Source organism: Taudactylus pleione, unplaced genomic scaffold, assembly GCF_031769625.1.
Source record: "Taudactylus pleione unplaced genomic scaffold, aTauple2 ptg002745l, whole genome shotgun sequence".
In the NCBI taxonomy this organism is placed as follows: Eukaryota; Metazoa; Chordata; class Amphibia; order Anura; family Myobatrachidae; genus Taudactylus; species Taudactylus pleione.
In genome coordinates this window covers 82,621-99,879 of record NW_028287120.1, presented here as the reverse complement: position 1 = coordinate 99,879, position 17,259 = coordinate 82,621, and the positions used below count along the sequence as shown (strand labels likewise).

General features: G+C 49.9%; 1 protein-coding gene across 2 annotated transcripts in view; it reads right to left on the bottom strand.

The window, feature by feature from the left end:
* Positions 1 to 17,259, bottom strand: part of LOC148431161 (uncharacterized) — a 79,138-nt gene that overhangs the window by 14,630 nt on the left and 47,249 nt on the right. For both annotated transcript variants that reach the window (XM_088466259.1, XM_088466260.1), the window contains exons 9-16: positions 15,785 to 15,942; positions 14,987 to 15,084; positions 13,865 to 13,913; positions 13,727 to 13,778; positions 12,218 to 12,303; positions 11,602 to 11,676; positions 11,110 to 11,187; positions 9,751 to 10,029 (exon numbers count right to left, since the gene is read on the bottom strand). In XM_088466259.1, the coding sequence (XP_088322385.1) occupies positions 9,751 to 10,029; positions 11,110 to 11,187; positions 11,602 to 11,676; positions 12,218 to 12,303; positions 13,727 to 13,778; positions 13,865 to 13,913; positions 14,987 to 15,084; positions 15,785 to 15,942 (875 nt within the window). The remainder of the gene's footprint in view (positions 1 to 9,750; positions 10,030 to 11,109; positions 11,188 to 11,601; positions 11,677 to 12,217; positions 12,304 to 13,726; positions 13,779 to 13,864; positions 13,914 to 14,986; positions 15,085 to 15,784; positions 15,943 to 17,259) is intronic.

The following is a 17,259-nucleotide window of genomic DNA, read 5'->3' as shown; positions in this document are numbered from 1 at the left end:
TAACAATCTAACACACAGACATTTACATCAATGCTTGTAGCACAGCATAGTAACAATACTAACAATCTAAGACACAGACATTTACATCAATGCTTGTAGCACAGCATAGTAACAATACTAACAATCTAACACAGACATTTACGTCAATGCTTGTAGCACAGCATAGTAACAATACTAACATTTACATCAATGCTTGTAGCACAGCATAGTAACAATACTAACATTTACGTCAATGCTTGTAGCACAGCATAGTAACAATACTAACATTTACATCAATGCTTGTAGCACAGCATAGTAACAATACTAACATTTACATCAATGCTTGTAGCACAGCATAGTAACAATACTAACATTTACATCAATGCTTGTAGCACAGCATAGTAACAATACTAACAATCTAACACACAGACATTTACATCAATGCTTGTAGCACAGCATAGTAACAATACTAACATTTACATCAATGCTTGTAGCACAGCATAGTAACAATACTAACATTTACATCAATGCTTGTAGCACAGCATAGTAACAATACTAACAATCTAACACACAGACATTTACATCAATGCTTGTAGCACAGCATAGTAACAATACTAACAATCTAACACACAGACATTTACGTCAATGCTTGTAGCACAGCATAGTAACAATACTGACATTTACGTCAATGCTTGTAGCACAGCATAGTAACAATACTAACATTTACATCAATGCTTGTAGCACAGTATAGTAACAATACTAACATTTACGTCAATGCTTGTAGCACAGCATAGTAACAATACTAACATTTACATCAATGCTTGTAGCACAGCATAGTAACAATACTAACATTTACATCAATGCTTGTAGCACAGCATAGTAACAATACTAACATTTACATCAATGCTTGTAGCACAGCATAGTAACAATACTAACAATCTAACACACAGACATTTACGTCAATGCTTGTAGCACAGCATAGTAACAATACTAACATTTACATCAATGCTTGTAGCACAGCATAGTAACAATACTAACATTTACATCAATGCTTGTAGCACAGCATAGTAACAATACTAACAATCTAACACACAGACATTTACATCAATGCTTGTAGCACAGCATAGTAACAATACTGACATTTACATCAATGCTTGTAGCACAGCATAGTAACAATACTGACATTTACATCAATGCTTGTAGCACAGCATAGTAACAATACTAACAATCTAACACAGACATTTACGTCAATGCTTGTAGCACAGCATAGTAACAATACTAACAATCTAACACACAGACATTTACATCAATGCTTGTAGCACAGCATAGTAACAATACTAACAATCTAACACACAGACATTTACATCAATGCTTGTAGCACAGCATAGTAACAATACTAACAATCTAACACAGACATTTACGTCAATGCTTGTAGCACAGCATAGTAACAATAACAAGAGATATGGTAAGAACTTACCTTTGTTATCTCTGTTTCTACGAAGTCCATAGGGTCCACAGGGTTGACCTTGGGGTTATAGCTGGAACAGGATCCATGGGCACCACACAGTTAAGCTTTTAGCTCCCAGGATGCACTTGGGTCCTCCTCTATACTCCTGCCCCGAGCCACAGGCACCTCAGTTGGTAAGCAGCCTAGGCCGGAGGAGAATATGGAACAGAGAGAAGGAAGACTGGAACACACAAGAAACCATACTCACAGCAATAGGAGACGGAAAACCGGTGACCAGCCACACAGCCCATTTGAAGCCAGGTGCGTCAGGGCGGGCGCCCTGTGGACCCTATGGACTTCGTAGAAACAGAGATAACAAAGGTAAGTTCTTACCATATCTCTTGTTTTCTACTTCAGAGTCCATAGGGGGTCCACAGGGTTGACCTTGGGGATGTCCCAAAGCAGTACAACTAAGGGCGGGGACGCTCCTGTGCTGAAAGGAGTACCCGGCGCCCAAAGGATGCATCCTGAGAGGCAAAGGTGTCAAACGCATAGAACCTCAAAAACGTTTGAATTGAAGACCAAGTGGCCGCCCTACACAGCTGAACAGCAGAAGCGCCACGTCTAGCAGCCCAAGAGGGACCCACAGAACGAGTGGAATGAGCCTTAACAGAGGCTGGCACAGGTAAGCCCTCCTGTGCATAAGCCTCACAAATAACGGAACGAAGCCAACGGGCTAACGTTTGTTTGTTGGCAGGCCAACCCCTCTTGTGAAAACCAAAGAGGATAAACAAGGAATCAGACTTCCTAACCGAAGCCGTCCGGTCTACATAAATTCTAAGCGCCCGGACCACATCTAAGGAAGTCTCACCAGCTGAAAGATCAGGGGACTGAAAAGCTGGCACAACAAGTTCCTGATTAATATGGAACTTTGAGACCACTTTGGGCAAAAACTCAGGACGAGTGCGGAGCACCGCTCTGTCCTGGTGAAAAATCAGGAAAGGAGGGCGACAGGAAAGCGCCCCCAATTCAGACACCCTCCTGGCCGAAGCAATTGCCAGGAGAAAAACCGTCTTAAATGTCAGCCACTTGAGCTCCACCGCCTCAAGAGGCTCAAACGGAGGACCCTGCAGGACCCGTAGCACCACCGCCAAGTCCCAAGGAGCCACAGGAGGCACAAAGGGAGGCTGGATCCTGAGAACACCTTGGAAAAAGGTGTGAACGTCTGGTAGTATTGCAATCCGCCGTTGAAACCACACGGACAAGGCGGACACATGAACCTTCAGAGATGCAAGGCGTAAGCCGAGATCCAATCCTGACTGAAGAAATTCCAAGACCCTAGAAACTCGGAACACCTGAGGATCATAAAGTCTGGACTCACACCACTGAAAGTAAGTGTGCCACACTCTGTGATAAATCCGTGCTGAAGCAGGCTTGCGTGCCCTGAGCATCGTACCAATAACCGAACTGGAGAAGCCCCGAGACCTCAAGACGGCTGTCTCAAGAGCCACGCCGTCAAAGACAGCCGACCCAGATCCGGGTAAAGGCAGGGCCCCTGAGACAACAGGTCCCGACGTTGAGGAAGAAGGTACTAAGCGTTGATGGAGAGGCTCCTGAGATCGGAGTACCAAGGACGTCTGGGCCACGCCGGAGCTACCAGCACGAGCATGCCGCCGTCCTGTTTGAATTTCCGCAGAACCCGAGGAAGCAGGGATATCGGAGGAAACAGATACGCCAGGTGAAACGTCCATGTCACCGACAGCGCGTCCACCAGACTTGCACCTGCGTCTCTTGTCCTTGACCCGTAAACGGGCAACTTGTGATTGTGACGGGAGGCCATCAAGTCCAGCTCCGGCAGTCCCCACCTGTCCACGAGTAGCTGAAACACCTCTGGGTGAAGCGACCATTCCCCGGGATGCACGTCGTGACGGCTGAGGAAGTCCGCCTCCCAATTGAGGACTCCGGGGATGAAGACCGCCGAGATCGCTGGAATGTGACCCTCCGCCCAAGACAGGATACGAGACACCTCCGACATCGCTGCCTGACTGCGAGTTCCGCCTTGGTGATTGATATACGCCACCGTGGTGGCGTTGTCGGTCTGCACCTGTACCGCCCTTCCGTGAAGAGCGGGGCCGGACGACTGCAGGGCCTTGTATACTGCCCGCAGTTCCAGGATGTTGATGGGGAGAAGTGCTTCTTCCGCTGACCAACGACCCTGAAGCGACAAAGAGCCGGTCACTGCCCCCCAACCCCGGAGACTGGCATCCGTCGTGAGCAGGACCCAGTCCGGGATCCAAAATGGGCGCCCCTCGACCAGATGAGCTGTCTGAAGCCACCAAGCCAAAGATAGCCGAACGTCCGGAGACAACACCAGCACCTGAGAGCGGATCCTGTGAGGTAACCCGTTCCATTCTGATAGAATCAGCCCCTGCAGGGGCCGGGAATGGAACTGGGCAAATTCCACCATGTCGAATGTCGACACCATGGACCCCAGAACTCTCATAGCCGAATGGACCGACAGGCGGCAACGGCTCAGGCAACTGCGTATCCGCAGCTGTAGTGAGGCGACCTTCTCCGGAGTCAGGAAGATCCTTTGCTGACGCGAATCCAGCAGGGCTCCCAAATGAACCATCCGCTGTGATGGAATCAGAGAGGACTTTTTCCAATTTATCAACCACCCGTGTGCTTGCAGGCAAGCGATCGTCAGGTGGAGATGTTGAAGCAGTACCTCCGGGGAGCTCGCCAGCAACAGGAGGTCGTCCAGGTACTGCAGCAGCCGTACATTCTGGTTCCGAAGATGTGCGGCCATGACCGCCATAATCTTCGTGAACACCCTCGGTGCCGTGGAGAGACCAAAGGGTAGCGCCCGGAACTGATAGTGGTGTTGAAGGATAGCGAACCTCAGATACCGCTGGTGTGAAGATGCTATCGGAACATGGAGGTAGGCGTCCTGGATGTCCAGGGACACCATGTAATCCCCCGGTTCCATCGCCAGAATGATGGAACGTAACGTTTCCATCCTGAACTTGGGAACTCTGAGGAATTTGTTCAGAGACTTCAAGTTGAGGATAGGGCGATGAGAACCATTGGGTTTCTGTACCAGAAACAGAGACGAATAATACCCCGTCCCTCGTTGTGATAGAGGAACGGGAACAATGACCCCTGCTTTCAGCAATGACTCTATAGCCTCCTGAACCTGTAACGCCTTGGTCTTGTTCTGAGAAGGACTTGTGCAGAAAAACTGGTGGGGTGGTCTGTGCCGAAAAGACAGGGCGTACCCCTGGGAGACCACTTCTCGAACCCAGGCATCCGTGGTGGTATCGTGCCAGCACTGGGCAAATAGAAGAAGTCGGCCTCCCACTCTGAGGTCCCCCAGAGGGAGGCCCGTCCCATCAGGCCGCAGGTTTATCTTCCTGCTTGGAAGAAGGGCGCCGAGCACTCCAGGCTTGCTTCTTGGGTTTAGAGGCCGTCTTACTCGCAGACTGTCTCGGGAAGGACTGACCTTTCGCCTTACCCTGAACCCGAAAGGAACGAAAAGCCGAACTCCGAACCTTAGCAGGCAGTGCCGCCGAAGGGAGGAAGGCCGACTTGGATTTAGCCAGGGTGTCCACTATTTTGTCCAAGTCCGGACCAAATAGTAATTCCCCATTGAAAGGTAAGGCCTCCAGACATTTCTTTGAATCAGAGTCCGCTCTCCAGGACCGCAACCATAAGGATCGGCGGGCAGACACCGCTGCAGCCGATACCCGCGAGGTCAGCAGACTAGCATCTAAAGAAGCTTCTCCAATGTAAGAAGCGGCGTCCCTCATTTGTCCCAACAACGCCCGCTGGACATCCGGAGCGTCGTCCGGGAAGGTATCTTCCAATGCATTGGCCCACCCCTCAATGGCCTTGGCCACCCAGGAGATGGCCATGGACGGTCGGGCCACCGCCCCGGAGAGGGAGTAAATAGACTTTAAGCAAGTCTCAACTTTCCTGTCCGTGGGATCCTTCAGCGAGGATATCGACGGTAATGGTAAGGTGGCGCCCCGAGTTAAACGGGTGACATGGGAATCCACCACCGGTGGAGTTTCCCATTTTTTACAATGTGCCTCAGGGAAGGGGTAATTAGAAGCCAACCGCTTCTGAGGAAGGAATCTCTTACTGGGCGCCTGCCAAGCTACCGCCATATGATCCGTCAACTGATCCGACAGGGGAAACACCGCAGAAGCCACCTTAGTTTTTTTGAAACTAGGAAACTTCGACCTAGGAACCGGTGCCTCATCCTCTATAAGAAGAATAGCTCGCACCGCCCTAACTAGTGCTCGCACATTAATGGACGACTTGGTATCCATTTCCTGGACCGAGGCGTCCGAGTCAGTGTCATCAGGGACCTCCCCATCATCTGAGGAACCCTCTGAGTCCGATACCTGAGCAGCCCGTGTCATGAGTGGGCGTTTTGAAATCCTAGAAGGCATGTCAGTCTGCAACATTGACTGAAAAGCCGAGGAAGCGGCCGCCAAATTTTGCACGGAGTTGGAGAGCACATCCACCCATGGTGGAGGCGTCGCCATAGGGGCCTGAAAAGGTACCACAGGCTGCTGCGGCACAGGGGAAGCCTGTATATACATAGGCAACCCCGCATAGGGACCAACTGATTGAGACCCAGGAGGACTCCGCAATAACTGCGGGACACCCGGGGAATGGGGGATGGTCGGCTGGGGCACCGCCCTAGTAGGGAGAGCAGTCGGGACCGACAGACGGTCCGCAATAGACACCAGCACTTGAGAAAACATCGCCCACGGTGGTTCCTGCGCCAGAGAAGGTCTGGATGGGCCAGGAGCCACCTGGCATCGACTACACAGGCCATCCTGTGACAAATCCTCCCTATCTACTCCTGCAGAACAGCGTCCGCAGGAGGCCAACACTGGAGCCACTGAGCGCTCAACCTCCTCGTCTGACATGACAGAATATATTATATATCTGGCACCAGGGTAGAAGTAAAACGCACTCACCGGTGTGCTGAACAACAGCCCACAATATGGCACTGAGTAGCACACAACTGTATGTGACGGACCTCACAAATACGTGATCTATATAAGTGAGGTCAGTAGAAACGCCCCTCCCCCACACACCTGCAGGGCTTGTAGGAGAAGTAAAGGGATAGGTATAAGCTGACAGTAAGTGGAAAATAAGCACAGACAGGCAGCACTAGCAAAAGTCACATACCATGCAGGAAGATATACTCACTGCACCTTTACACTACAATCAACCTGCCCAGATTCAGTGTCTGGGAGGGCTATAGTGCTGTGTACGCTGTCCTTAATCAGGGGAGAGGTACACAGGGGGACCGGTCCGCGTGCTCCCTGAGATCTGCGCTGCCACTGGGAAAATGGCCGCTGGAGACCTCAGAGGAGGAGTGGCCGAGTATCTGCAGCTCAGCGACGCCAGACTGCGTGCTGAAAGGCGCGCTGAGCTGAGGGGAGGAGCCGCTGACAGGGAAGGCTTCCTCCCCTGGCTGGCCATTAACCCCAGGGATGCTGGCTTCCCGCTTGCCCCTTTATCCCTGGTGGTCTAGTGGTCCCACGGGTTATGGGGGGGCCCGCCGCCACTGCCAGCAGCCTCCGGTCTGTCCCCAGGACCGGAGGCTAAAGGACTGCATTTAAGGCATTTCCGCGCGCCGCCGCTAGCCAGCGACGCGCGGCTTACCTGATTCCCCGGCGACTCCGGCAGCAGTCCTGGGAGGTAGAGAGAGTCCGGCTAGTACGGACTCTGCCCTCCCGCCGCGATCCCCAGATCAGTACTGGCGTCGCGGCGCCAGTCGGGGATCAGAGCGGCAGCGTGGGCGTCTGTACAGACAGCCCTTCGCTGCCGTCTGTAGTAAAAATAGATTAAAACTAAATAAAATTTAACTTAAAATAAAAAGCTTCTGGGGGCTGCTCCTGCAGCCCCCCTGCGCGGTGACCGACTCCGGCCGGGCACCAGCTTACACTGAGGTGCCTGTGGCTCGGGGGCGGGGTATAGAGGAGGACCCAAGTGCATCCTGGGAGCTAAAAGCTTAACTGTGTGGTGCCCATGGATCCTGTTCCAGCTATAACCCCAAGGTCAACCCTGTGGACCCCCTATGGACTCTGAAGTAGAAACTAACAATCTAACACACAGACATTTACGTCAATGCTTGTAGCACAGCATAGTAACAATACTAACAATCTAACACACAGACATTTACGTCAATGCTTGTAGCACAGCATAGTAACAATACTAACATTTACATCAATGCTTGTAGCACAGCATAGTAACAATACTAACAATCTAACACACAGACATTTACGTCAATGCTTGTAGCACAGCATAGTAACAATACTAACAATCTAACACACAGACATTTACGTCAATGCTTGTAGCACAGCATAGTAACAATACTAACATTTACATCAATGCTTGTAGCACAGCATAGTAACAATACTGACAATCTAACACACAGACATTTACGTCAATGCTTGTAGCACAGCATAGTAACAATACTAACATTTACATCAATGCTTGTAGCACAGCATAGTAACAATACTAACATTTACATCAATGCTTGTAGCACAGCATAGTAACAATACTAACAATCTAACACACAGACATTTACGTCAATGCTTGTAGCACAGCATAGTAACAATACTAACATTTACATCAATGCTTGTAGCACAGCATAGTAACAATACTAACAATCTAACACACAGACATTTACGTCAATGCTTGTAGCACAGCATAGTAACAATACTAACAATCTAACACACAGACATTTACGTCAATGCTTGTAGCACAGCATAGTAACAATACTGACAATCTAACACACAGACATTTACGTCAATGCTTGTAGCACAGCATAGTAACAATACTAACATTTACATCAATGCTTGTAGCACAGCATAGTAACAATACTGACAATCTAACACACAGACATTTACGTCAATGCTTGTAGCACAGCATAGTAACAATACTAACATTTACATCAATGCTTGTAGCACAGCATAGTAACAATACTAACATTTACATCAATGCTTGTAGCACAGCATAGTAACAATACTAACATTTACATCAATGCTTGTAGCTCAGCATAGTAACAATACTAACATTTACATCAATGCTTGTAGCACAGCATAGTAACAATACTAACAATCTAACACACAGACATTTACGTCAATGCTTGTAGCACAGCATAGTAACAATACTAACAATCTAACACACAGACATTTACGTCAATGCTTGTAGCACAGCACAGTAACAATACAGACATTTACATCAATGCTTGTAGCACAGCATAGTAACAATACTAACATTTACATCAATGCTTGTAGCACAGCATAGTAACAATACTAACAATCTAACACACAGATATTTACGTCAATGCTTGTAGCACAGCATAGTAACAATACTAACAATCTAACACACAGACATTTACATCAATGCTTGTAGCACAGCATAGTAACAATACTAACATTTACAAACGGAATGAATAGGTAAAATCAGCGCCTCTATGATACGAATGCACAGATATAGCATATGAACAAGCAACTGGACTCCAGTAGTAATAACCTAAATAAATCTAGAATTAAAAGTGTGATGTGATGATCTGCACAAGCCAGATAGAGAGAAGCTGTTATATCACAATGAACTGAGGGCCTGATTCAGACCAGGTCGCAAGCGCTGAGCACTCGCAACCGGGTCGATGGTGGCACAGAGCGCATGCGCGAGACCCAGATAGCGACGGGCAATGCGTCGCTCCGGGTCTCGCACCAAAGGGGGCATGCTGTCGATGTTGAGTGATAGCACGCCCCCTTTGGTGGGCGGGCCAGGGGAGTGGCTTCCCAAACGGAGGCGTTCCCATGTGAACGTCTCCGTCTGGGGCCGGCCCCACTGTCATCACGAGTGATGGCAGTGGGAGAGATTTTGGCTCTGTTAGAGCCAAAATCTCTCCAGGGCTTGCGACAACGAGACCCTACCACAAGGGTCTCGTCGCAAGCCCGATGGTCGCGATGGTCTTGACCATCGCGACCATCATCCTGGCCACTCGCTATAGCTGTGGGTGGCCGTTCTAAAAATAATTTAAAAAAAAACAACGGCCCTGATTCAGAGCGAGCGCTGTCAGAGCGACCGGCTCTGAATCAGGGCCTGAATGTAGGTAAAGCACAATACACAGAACAGATAGGACGGATCTCATGTTCCACAACACACAAAAAGCAATATACAGGACAGAGATCTCGTGTTCCTCTGTACATAAAGGATGATACACAGGGGGGGGGGGGGAGATCTGACGTTCCACAGTACATATAAAGCTTGGCGAATGAAATTACCTTGTGAAGCGACGATAGCGTCTGATGCCTGATTAGCGTCTCCTTACTGGAAAACTGGCGGCGGCACAGCAGACACGCCATTTTCTTCCAATCCGTCAACTTATCGTCACTGCTGCTGCTGGTCATGGGGGCAGCAGGTTTAGGAGCTGGTTTTGGAGCAGGAGCTGGGGGAGGGGGCTTTTTACGTAACGGGGGCAGCAGCAGTTCTTTCTGTTCTTCCTCTTCATCGCTGTCATCTCCGTATTCTCCAATCAGCTTAATCAGAGGGTTCTCCTTTGGCTTCATAGAAACACACAGAAAGAATGAGATTGGGAGATGAAACAGAACCCAGCACCTCCCATAGTGAATACATAATGCACGCCACGGGAGGAGCGGGGACCCTTATACAGGCGCGTGCAGCGATTAGCGGAGGTCTACGCTGACATTTTACACCACACTGGGCCCAAATGCTGAGTGTATGAGCTGCAGAATGAGCAACAAGCTGCAGCGGCCTTTAGGCTGAAGCCCAATTCTCTGCCAGATTTCGGGGAGCGCTACATTGGGCATCCCTTCTTCCCGTATCGCAGGTGTGCCCCACTGGACAGCAGACTACACAATAGAGTGGAATTCAACAGGGACAGAAAGGAAGCTACTGCTCTGCAGTGCAGGATGTCAGGAAATCTACTTCCATAATGCGGAGATGTCACAAAAATACACTACATAAAAAGTCCATGCCTGGAGAGAAATTGTAAACGGCAAAGTTACCGTGTTATTGGTGTGCAAGTGACCGCCAGCGTACGTGTTCCTACCTAGTCTATATGGGGGAGTAGTGGAAACCAACACGAGGATTTGGAAAAAAGTTTGAAAGAATTCTACCAAGTGAAAACGCAACCACGGACAATGTCCAGCTTCAACTTTTCGATTTATTCAACCCTTGTGAAGAATACCTTGACAAAGGTTGAATAAACCGAAACGTTGAAGCTGGACATTGTCCATGGTTGACTTGTCTGCATGACCTGTGAGTGGATATTTATTTGGGCTTGGAACATGGACCCTGGAGGGCACCTAGGCAAGTAATTGATTATGCATGGAGTGCCAGCCGCTTTTCTTTGATATATATATATATATATATATATAGATATATATATTAGTGTGTAATCTGATGTATCGCTATGTACAGTAGTGACACACAACACACTAGCAATAAATACAAAGTTTCCAAGCACTGGGCGGTACTAGAGCAGAGTAGGTGTGGCTAGCAGTGTCATTAGTGGGTGTGGCTAACAGTAGGTGGGGCTTGCATAATGATACGATACATTACTTGTGAAACCAAGTCCTTTTATTCCCATTGATCTCTCAGCCACCACTAATTGCAGTTACCTCGGGAACCGGCTCTTCCTTCTTTGCCACTTGGGGCGGTAACGGCTTTTTAAATAGATCTTCATTACTATCCGTCACCTAAAAAGGAAACTAACGTTTAAAGTGTAACATATAAAAGACAGAACGTAATTTAGACACGAGATTACACAATTCCGCTAGTACGACCACTACAAGAGAACATCTGTGAGAATAGTAATTCACTTTACAACAGATAATGATACAATTGAGAAGACTGTTATAAAGTGGGGATCTCCCCTGTAAATAAGCCACATACAGATCTATAATACCAGGGCTGATATGAAAGGTACAGTAAGCTCCAGGAAGTGAGCAACCAAATCATCAGGGGATCTCAGTAGAGCGGACCTGGGGGGAGCACAGAGCCCCGGATACGAGTCCGTGTAATATCACTTCCCTAAGAACACTGGATCTATGTACAATGTGTATTAGACCTTACAGGGAGAGAGAAGCATTTGTTTTGTCTGATCGCCCCACCTCGTCCTCAGTGAAGCCTCTTCTTCTTTTAGGCGCAGGCTCCTTCCCAGGACCTCGGAGAGGCTGCTTTATAGGCTGAAACACAGGACATGACCAATGTAACCAATTCATATCCGATGGTCAGGAAGAAATATTATGATGGCAAAGCCCAGGAAGATCTACTTGCTGGATAGTCTTGTGCTAAAGCGGTTTGGCTAGCTAAGCCCTATGGCACCATTCAGTCCTGACAAAAGGTTAGTACATCTTCCCACGGAGCAATGTCAGGGCAGGAAGGGTTCATCAGTCCTAGGGTTCAGTTACAGGGACCCAAATGTTTCATTACACCGAGCACCTATTTACTAAACCTAATTTAGGTTGTCACTCTGCGCGGGGTCAGGGGGATTCTGCTCTCGTCCCTAATGTCAGACCTTTCTGGAGCTGCTCACGCCCCCCCTGGGTGTGCCTGCTCCCCAAGTGATTGTACTGAGAGAGGATTACCCTGCAATGAGACTGAGGCACAGTTCTCTGCAATACATGCACGGGGAGAAGACAAGCAGACTTATAGTGCCCCTTAAGCTTACTTCCATGACGTTACACAACATCCTAGATTCGTTCAAAGTATAATGAAAAAACTTACCTGAGAATTGGAGAACGCCTCTGTCATAGGGTCCACGTACATGCCAGTTTTGGGATAATAGACATAACTTGGACCATCAGTGTTGACTGTAAAACAAAATCTCTACATTAATGTCTTTGTAGTGCGCTTTACAGGGATATATCACTAGGATATAGAATTTTACTGAAAACATTTTTATAACTCCAGACCAGGATCACCGGTGATCTATAACTCACTGCTCCCCTGCTCTGTGGCTGGGGGATGTATCTCCAGGAGAGAGCACAGAGCGCTGGATACAATGTGCTCTCCCAGGCCGGATCTCTCTATACCTCACTGCTCCCTGCTCTGTGGCTGGGGGATGCAGCTCCAGGAGAGAGCACAGAGCGCTGGATACAATGTGCTCTCCCAGGCCGGATCCCTCTATACCTCACTGCTCTGTGGCTGGGGGATGTAGCTCCAGCAGAGAGCGCTGGATATAATGTACTCTCCCAGGCCGTATCCCTCTATACCTCACTGCTCCCTGCTCTGTGGCTGGGGGATGTATTTCCAGGAGAGAGCACAGAGCACTGGATATAATGCGCTCTCCCAGGCCGGATCCCTCTATACCTCACTGCTCCCTGCTCTGTGGCTGGGGGATGCAGCTCCAGGAGAGAGCACAGAGCGCTGGATACAATGTGCTCTCCCAGGCCGGATCCCTCTATACCTCACTGCTCCCTGCTCTGTGGCTGGGGGATGTATCTCCAGGAGAGAGCACAGAGCGCTGGATACAATGTACTCTCCTAGGCCGTATCCCTCTATACCTCACTGCTCCCTGCTCTGTGGCTGGGGGATGTAGCTCCAGGAGAGAGCACAGAGCGCTGGATACAATGTGCTCTCCCAGGCCGGATCCCTCTATACCTCACTGCTCCCTGCTCTGTGGCTGGGGGATGTATCTCCAGGAGAGAGCACAGAGCGCTGGATACAATGTGCTCTCCCAGGCCGGATCCCTCTTTTTGTTGCTGTGTGCTGGTATTAAAGCCAGAGCCACCTGATTGCACTTGTCCTCCAGGCTAAAAGCTTCCAAGTAAAGTCTCCCAAAACGTGTGACGTTGGAAGCTGAGAGATGAATGGAGATAATAGCAGGAAGGCCTATATTACACTATGTACCATTCACGCTAGGCTGTTTAGTGCAACACCCTGCTTGAATCTTAAAGGGCAAACTGCCCCCGTCCTCTTAGCAGCGCCCTGCTAAAGCAGCCTGGCAGCAGCAGTTCTGCCGCCACGTGAATACATGCCATGCGCACGTCATCTATTCATATTAACTCAGTAGCTGCTGGGCACGTCCCCATTAGTGATGGCAGAACCGCGCCCTTTCATAGGTCGACCACGACCCCTTTTCGGGCATGCGCACTTCTACCCGCGCACCCCAAATCCTGGCAGGAACACTACTATGGGACCGTGTCTGGCTATAGTTACATCTGGGGGAGGACCAACAATTATCAATGAGTATATACAGTGCACTACCCCCGGCACACGTTCCCCACTTCTTACCGTTTCCTTTGTAGCCAGGAAGAGATTTGCGCTGGCCTCTCCGCTTCCGGCTCTGTGGGCAGAAACACACAGTGTACACAATACAGGCTGCGGAGTAATATAGCCACAGCTCCCGAGGTTACCATACATTCTCCTCACCTTTCCCGGAGCCCTTTTACCGCCTCTCGGAGTCTTTGGCTGTTCATTACTATGGGAAAGCAGAGAAGACGCTTAGATCTAGAAATCGCACTAAAATATCATTGGGTACAATGATGCCCTATAACACGATAGGGAAAGCAGGACACGTTCTAGGTTCCCCATCGGCAAAGGATGAGGACATGTCATCACTCGCAGCCCCCCAAGCTCTCCGGCGGACTCGCAGCCCCCCAAGCTCTCCGGCGGACTCGCAGCCCCCCAAGCTCTCCGGCGCACTCGCAGCCCCCCAAGCTCTCCGGCGCACTCGCAGCCCCCCAAGCTCTCCGGCGCACTCGCAGCCCCCCAAGCTCTCCGGCGCACTCGCAGCCCCCCAAGCTCTCCGGCGCACTCGCAGCCCCCCAAGCTCTCCGGCGCACTCGCAGCCCCCCAAGCTCTCCGGCGCACTCGCAGCCCCCCAAGCTCTCCGGCGCACTCGCAGCCCCCCAAGCTCTCCGGCGGACTCGCAGCCCCCCAAGCTCTCCGGCGGACTCGCAGCCCCCCAAGCTCTCCGGCGGACTCGCAGCCCCCCAAGCTCTCCGGCGGACTCGCAGCCCCCCAAGCTCTCCGGCGGACTCGCAGCCCCCCAAGCTCTCCGGCGGACTCGCAGCCCCCCAAGCTCTCCGGCGGACTCGCAGCCCCCCAAGCTCTCCGGCGGACTCGCAGCCCCCCAAGCTCTCGGACTCGCAGCCCCCCAGCTCTCCGGCGGACTCGCAGCCCCCCAGCTCTCCGGCGGACTCGCAAGCCCCCAAGCTCTCCGGCGGACTCGCAAGCCCCCAAGCTCTCCGGCGGACTCGCAAGCCCCCAAGCTCTCCGGCGGACTCGCAAGCCCCCAAGCTCTCCGGCGGACTCGCAAGCCCCCAAGCTCTCCGGCGGACTCGCAAGCCCCCAACCTCTCCGGCGGACTCGCAAGCCCCCAGCTCTCCGGCGGACTCGCAAGCCCCCAGCTCTCCGGCGGACTCGCAAGCCCCCAGCTCTCCGGCGGACTCGCAAGCCCCCAGCTCTCCGGCGGACTCGCAAGCCCCCAGCTCAGACACATTTACGTTCTCTCCAATGTCAAACATGCAACAGATCTTGCCCAACACGTACTTCCTCGGCCGAACTGCCAGGTCCATGATTATAGGCTTCCCGTTTATTGTAAGTGGTGGTTTCAGATCACGTACCAGCGCTATAAGCCGCATTGCCTCCTGGTGGGAAGAGAAAATGAGGCTGTTAGAGGCAAAAAGCTTTACAATAAGAATACAATCAATACTGAAAACAGTAACTCAGAGTCAGCAACAGCCCAGCCCAACAAGAGTGCAATCCATTCTCATCACAATGTATAACCACTTCACGCATTGTAATTATCACTTCATAGTAACACAATGCTAGATGCTCTCCAATTCCATCCAGCAGCACTGTCCTCCATGGACCTTACACCAAGCCCCGGGAATATATAACCTGGTGATGTCAGAAGAATGATGATGGCCAATCAGAACACAGCATGGGAAAGGTCACAACACCCATTTAGGAGAGTTATATAAAGGTGCACAGCTCTCCACCTAGGCAGTAATGGAGTCTTAATGATTTGAACTACTGTAATGCCGGCATACCACTGCTGCTTACAACGTAAAAACCTATTTACAGTCCTAGTCACGCCAATATGGTTACATCTACGGATGACGGCGGCACTGTCCAATGCCAAATATAACTACCTCAATTGGAGTTCTCACCTGTTTTTTTTCTCAATTTGCATTAAGCTATAGCGTAGCTTAATGCAAATAAATATTATCTATACTCCAAATACAACTGCACATGATTGATTATTCTTCATCCAATATTATTTACATGAGGGACCGTTGCGGAGGCCCCAAAAGACATCATGGAAGACCATCAGCACTCCCCCACCTTGTGACTCTTGAGATCCACGAAGGCTATTCCACGTAGGACGGTCTTGCGATTTCTCATGACGCGGACATCGCTCGCTGATATCTGCACGTAAGGTCTGAGTGCTTTCACCACGCACTGCGCATATGTATCGAATCCAAGTCCCCTAATAATGACGGCTGTGGATGGAAGACAGGAAGTTGGTAAGAGAGGAGAAAGCAATAAATGGTGCAGAATAAAACACATTAAGTCCTTTACTCTAAAGCCCAATGGGGTACACCGGGGTTACAGGCATAAAACTGGTGTCTGGGAACTTTAAATTTAGCTCTAGAAGTCTCAATATTCCCCCTCTGAGACTCAGTTGAGATGATGCTATTGGGTGGAAAGCATGGAGGTCATGTGTGCATCACTTGCTGTAAGAAGGGTTTCACGACCAGTAAAAGCGAGATTCCTTTAGGAGGGCTGGAAACCACCACCAGAAAGCAAAGTCTCAAGCACCACCCAGACTCTCCCTTATGTACAGCAGTAGATAGGAAAATCTCTCTTACACACCTGGGGATAATAAGAGTTATGGTAGACTTACTATTGATAACTCTTTCTTCAAGGTCCACAGTGATACCATGGGGATAATGTGGTTGGAGTGATCAAGGAACCAAACAGTTAAAGCTTTCAGCTCCCAGGATGCCTCTGATCCTCCTTCACATATACCCCACCCCTGGCCACAGACACTCAGTTCTGTAAACAAGCCCAAGGCAGGAGAAGGAAGAACAATCGTACACCAGAAACTCTATCACAAGATGAGGGAATCTGTGACCAAAAGAAAAAATACCCAATGCAGCCAGGTGCGTCAGGGTGGGTGCCCTGTGGACCTCGAAGAAAGTCATCAATGGTAAATCGACCATAACTCATTTTCTTCTTCAGGTTCCATAGGGATCCACAGGACTACCAAGGGGATACCCTAAAGCAGTTCCCCTACGGGTGGGGACGCTCCCGAGCAGAAAGGAGAACTCGTCGCCCAAAGGAAGCATCCTGAGAGGCAAAAGAATCAAAGGCATGAACCCTGAGAAAAGTTTGGACAGAAGACCACATGGCTGCCTTGCACAACTGCTCAGTCATCATGACTAAACGCCCAGGATGGGCCCTACAGACCGAGTAGAATGTGCTGTCACCGTGTTTGGAACAGGGAGATCAGCCTGTGTGTACACCTGATAGATAGTCATGCGTAGCTGTCAACTATTTCAAGTCTACAGAGTCCAGCAGTTTAAATGGGGGAGCTTGTTGACCCTTGAGAACCAAAATAGTGCTACCGGTGGGACAAAAGGAGGCTGAACTCAGAGAAACCCCTGAAAAAGAATTCTAAACATCTGGTAAAGAAGCAATCTTTCTCTGGAACCAGACTGACAGAGGCGGAGACCAAGGTCTAATCCAGCCTGGATAAAAGCCAGTACCCAGGAATCCCTAAACACCTTAGGGTCATATTTTCTGTGGGAACACCA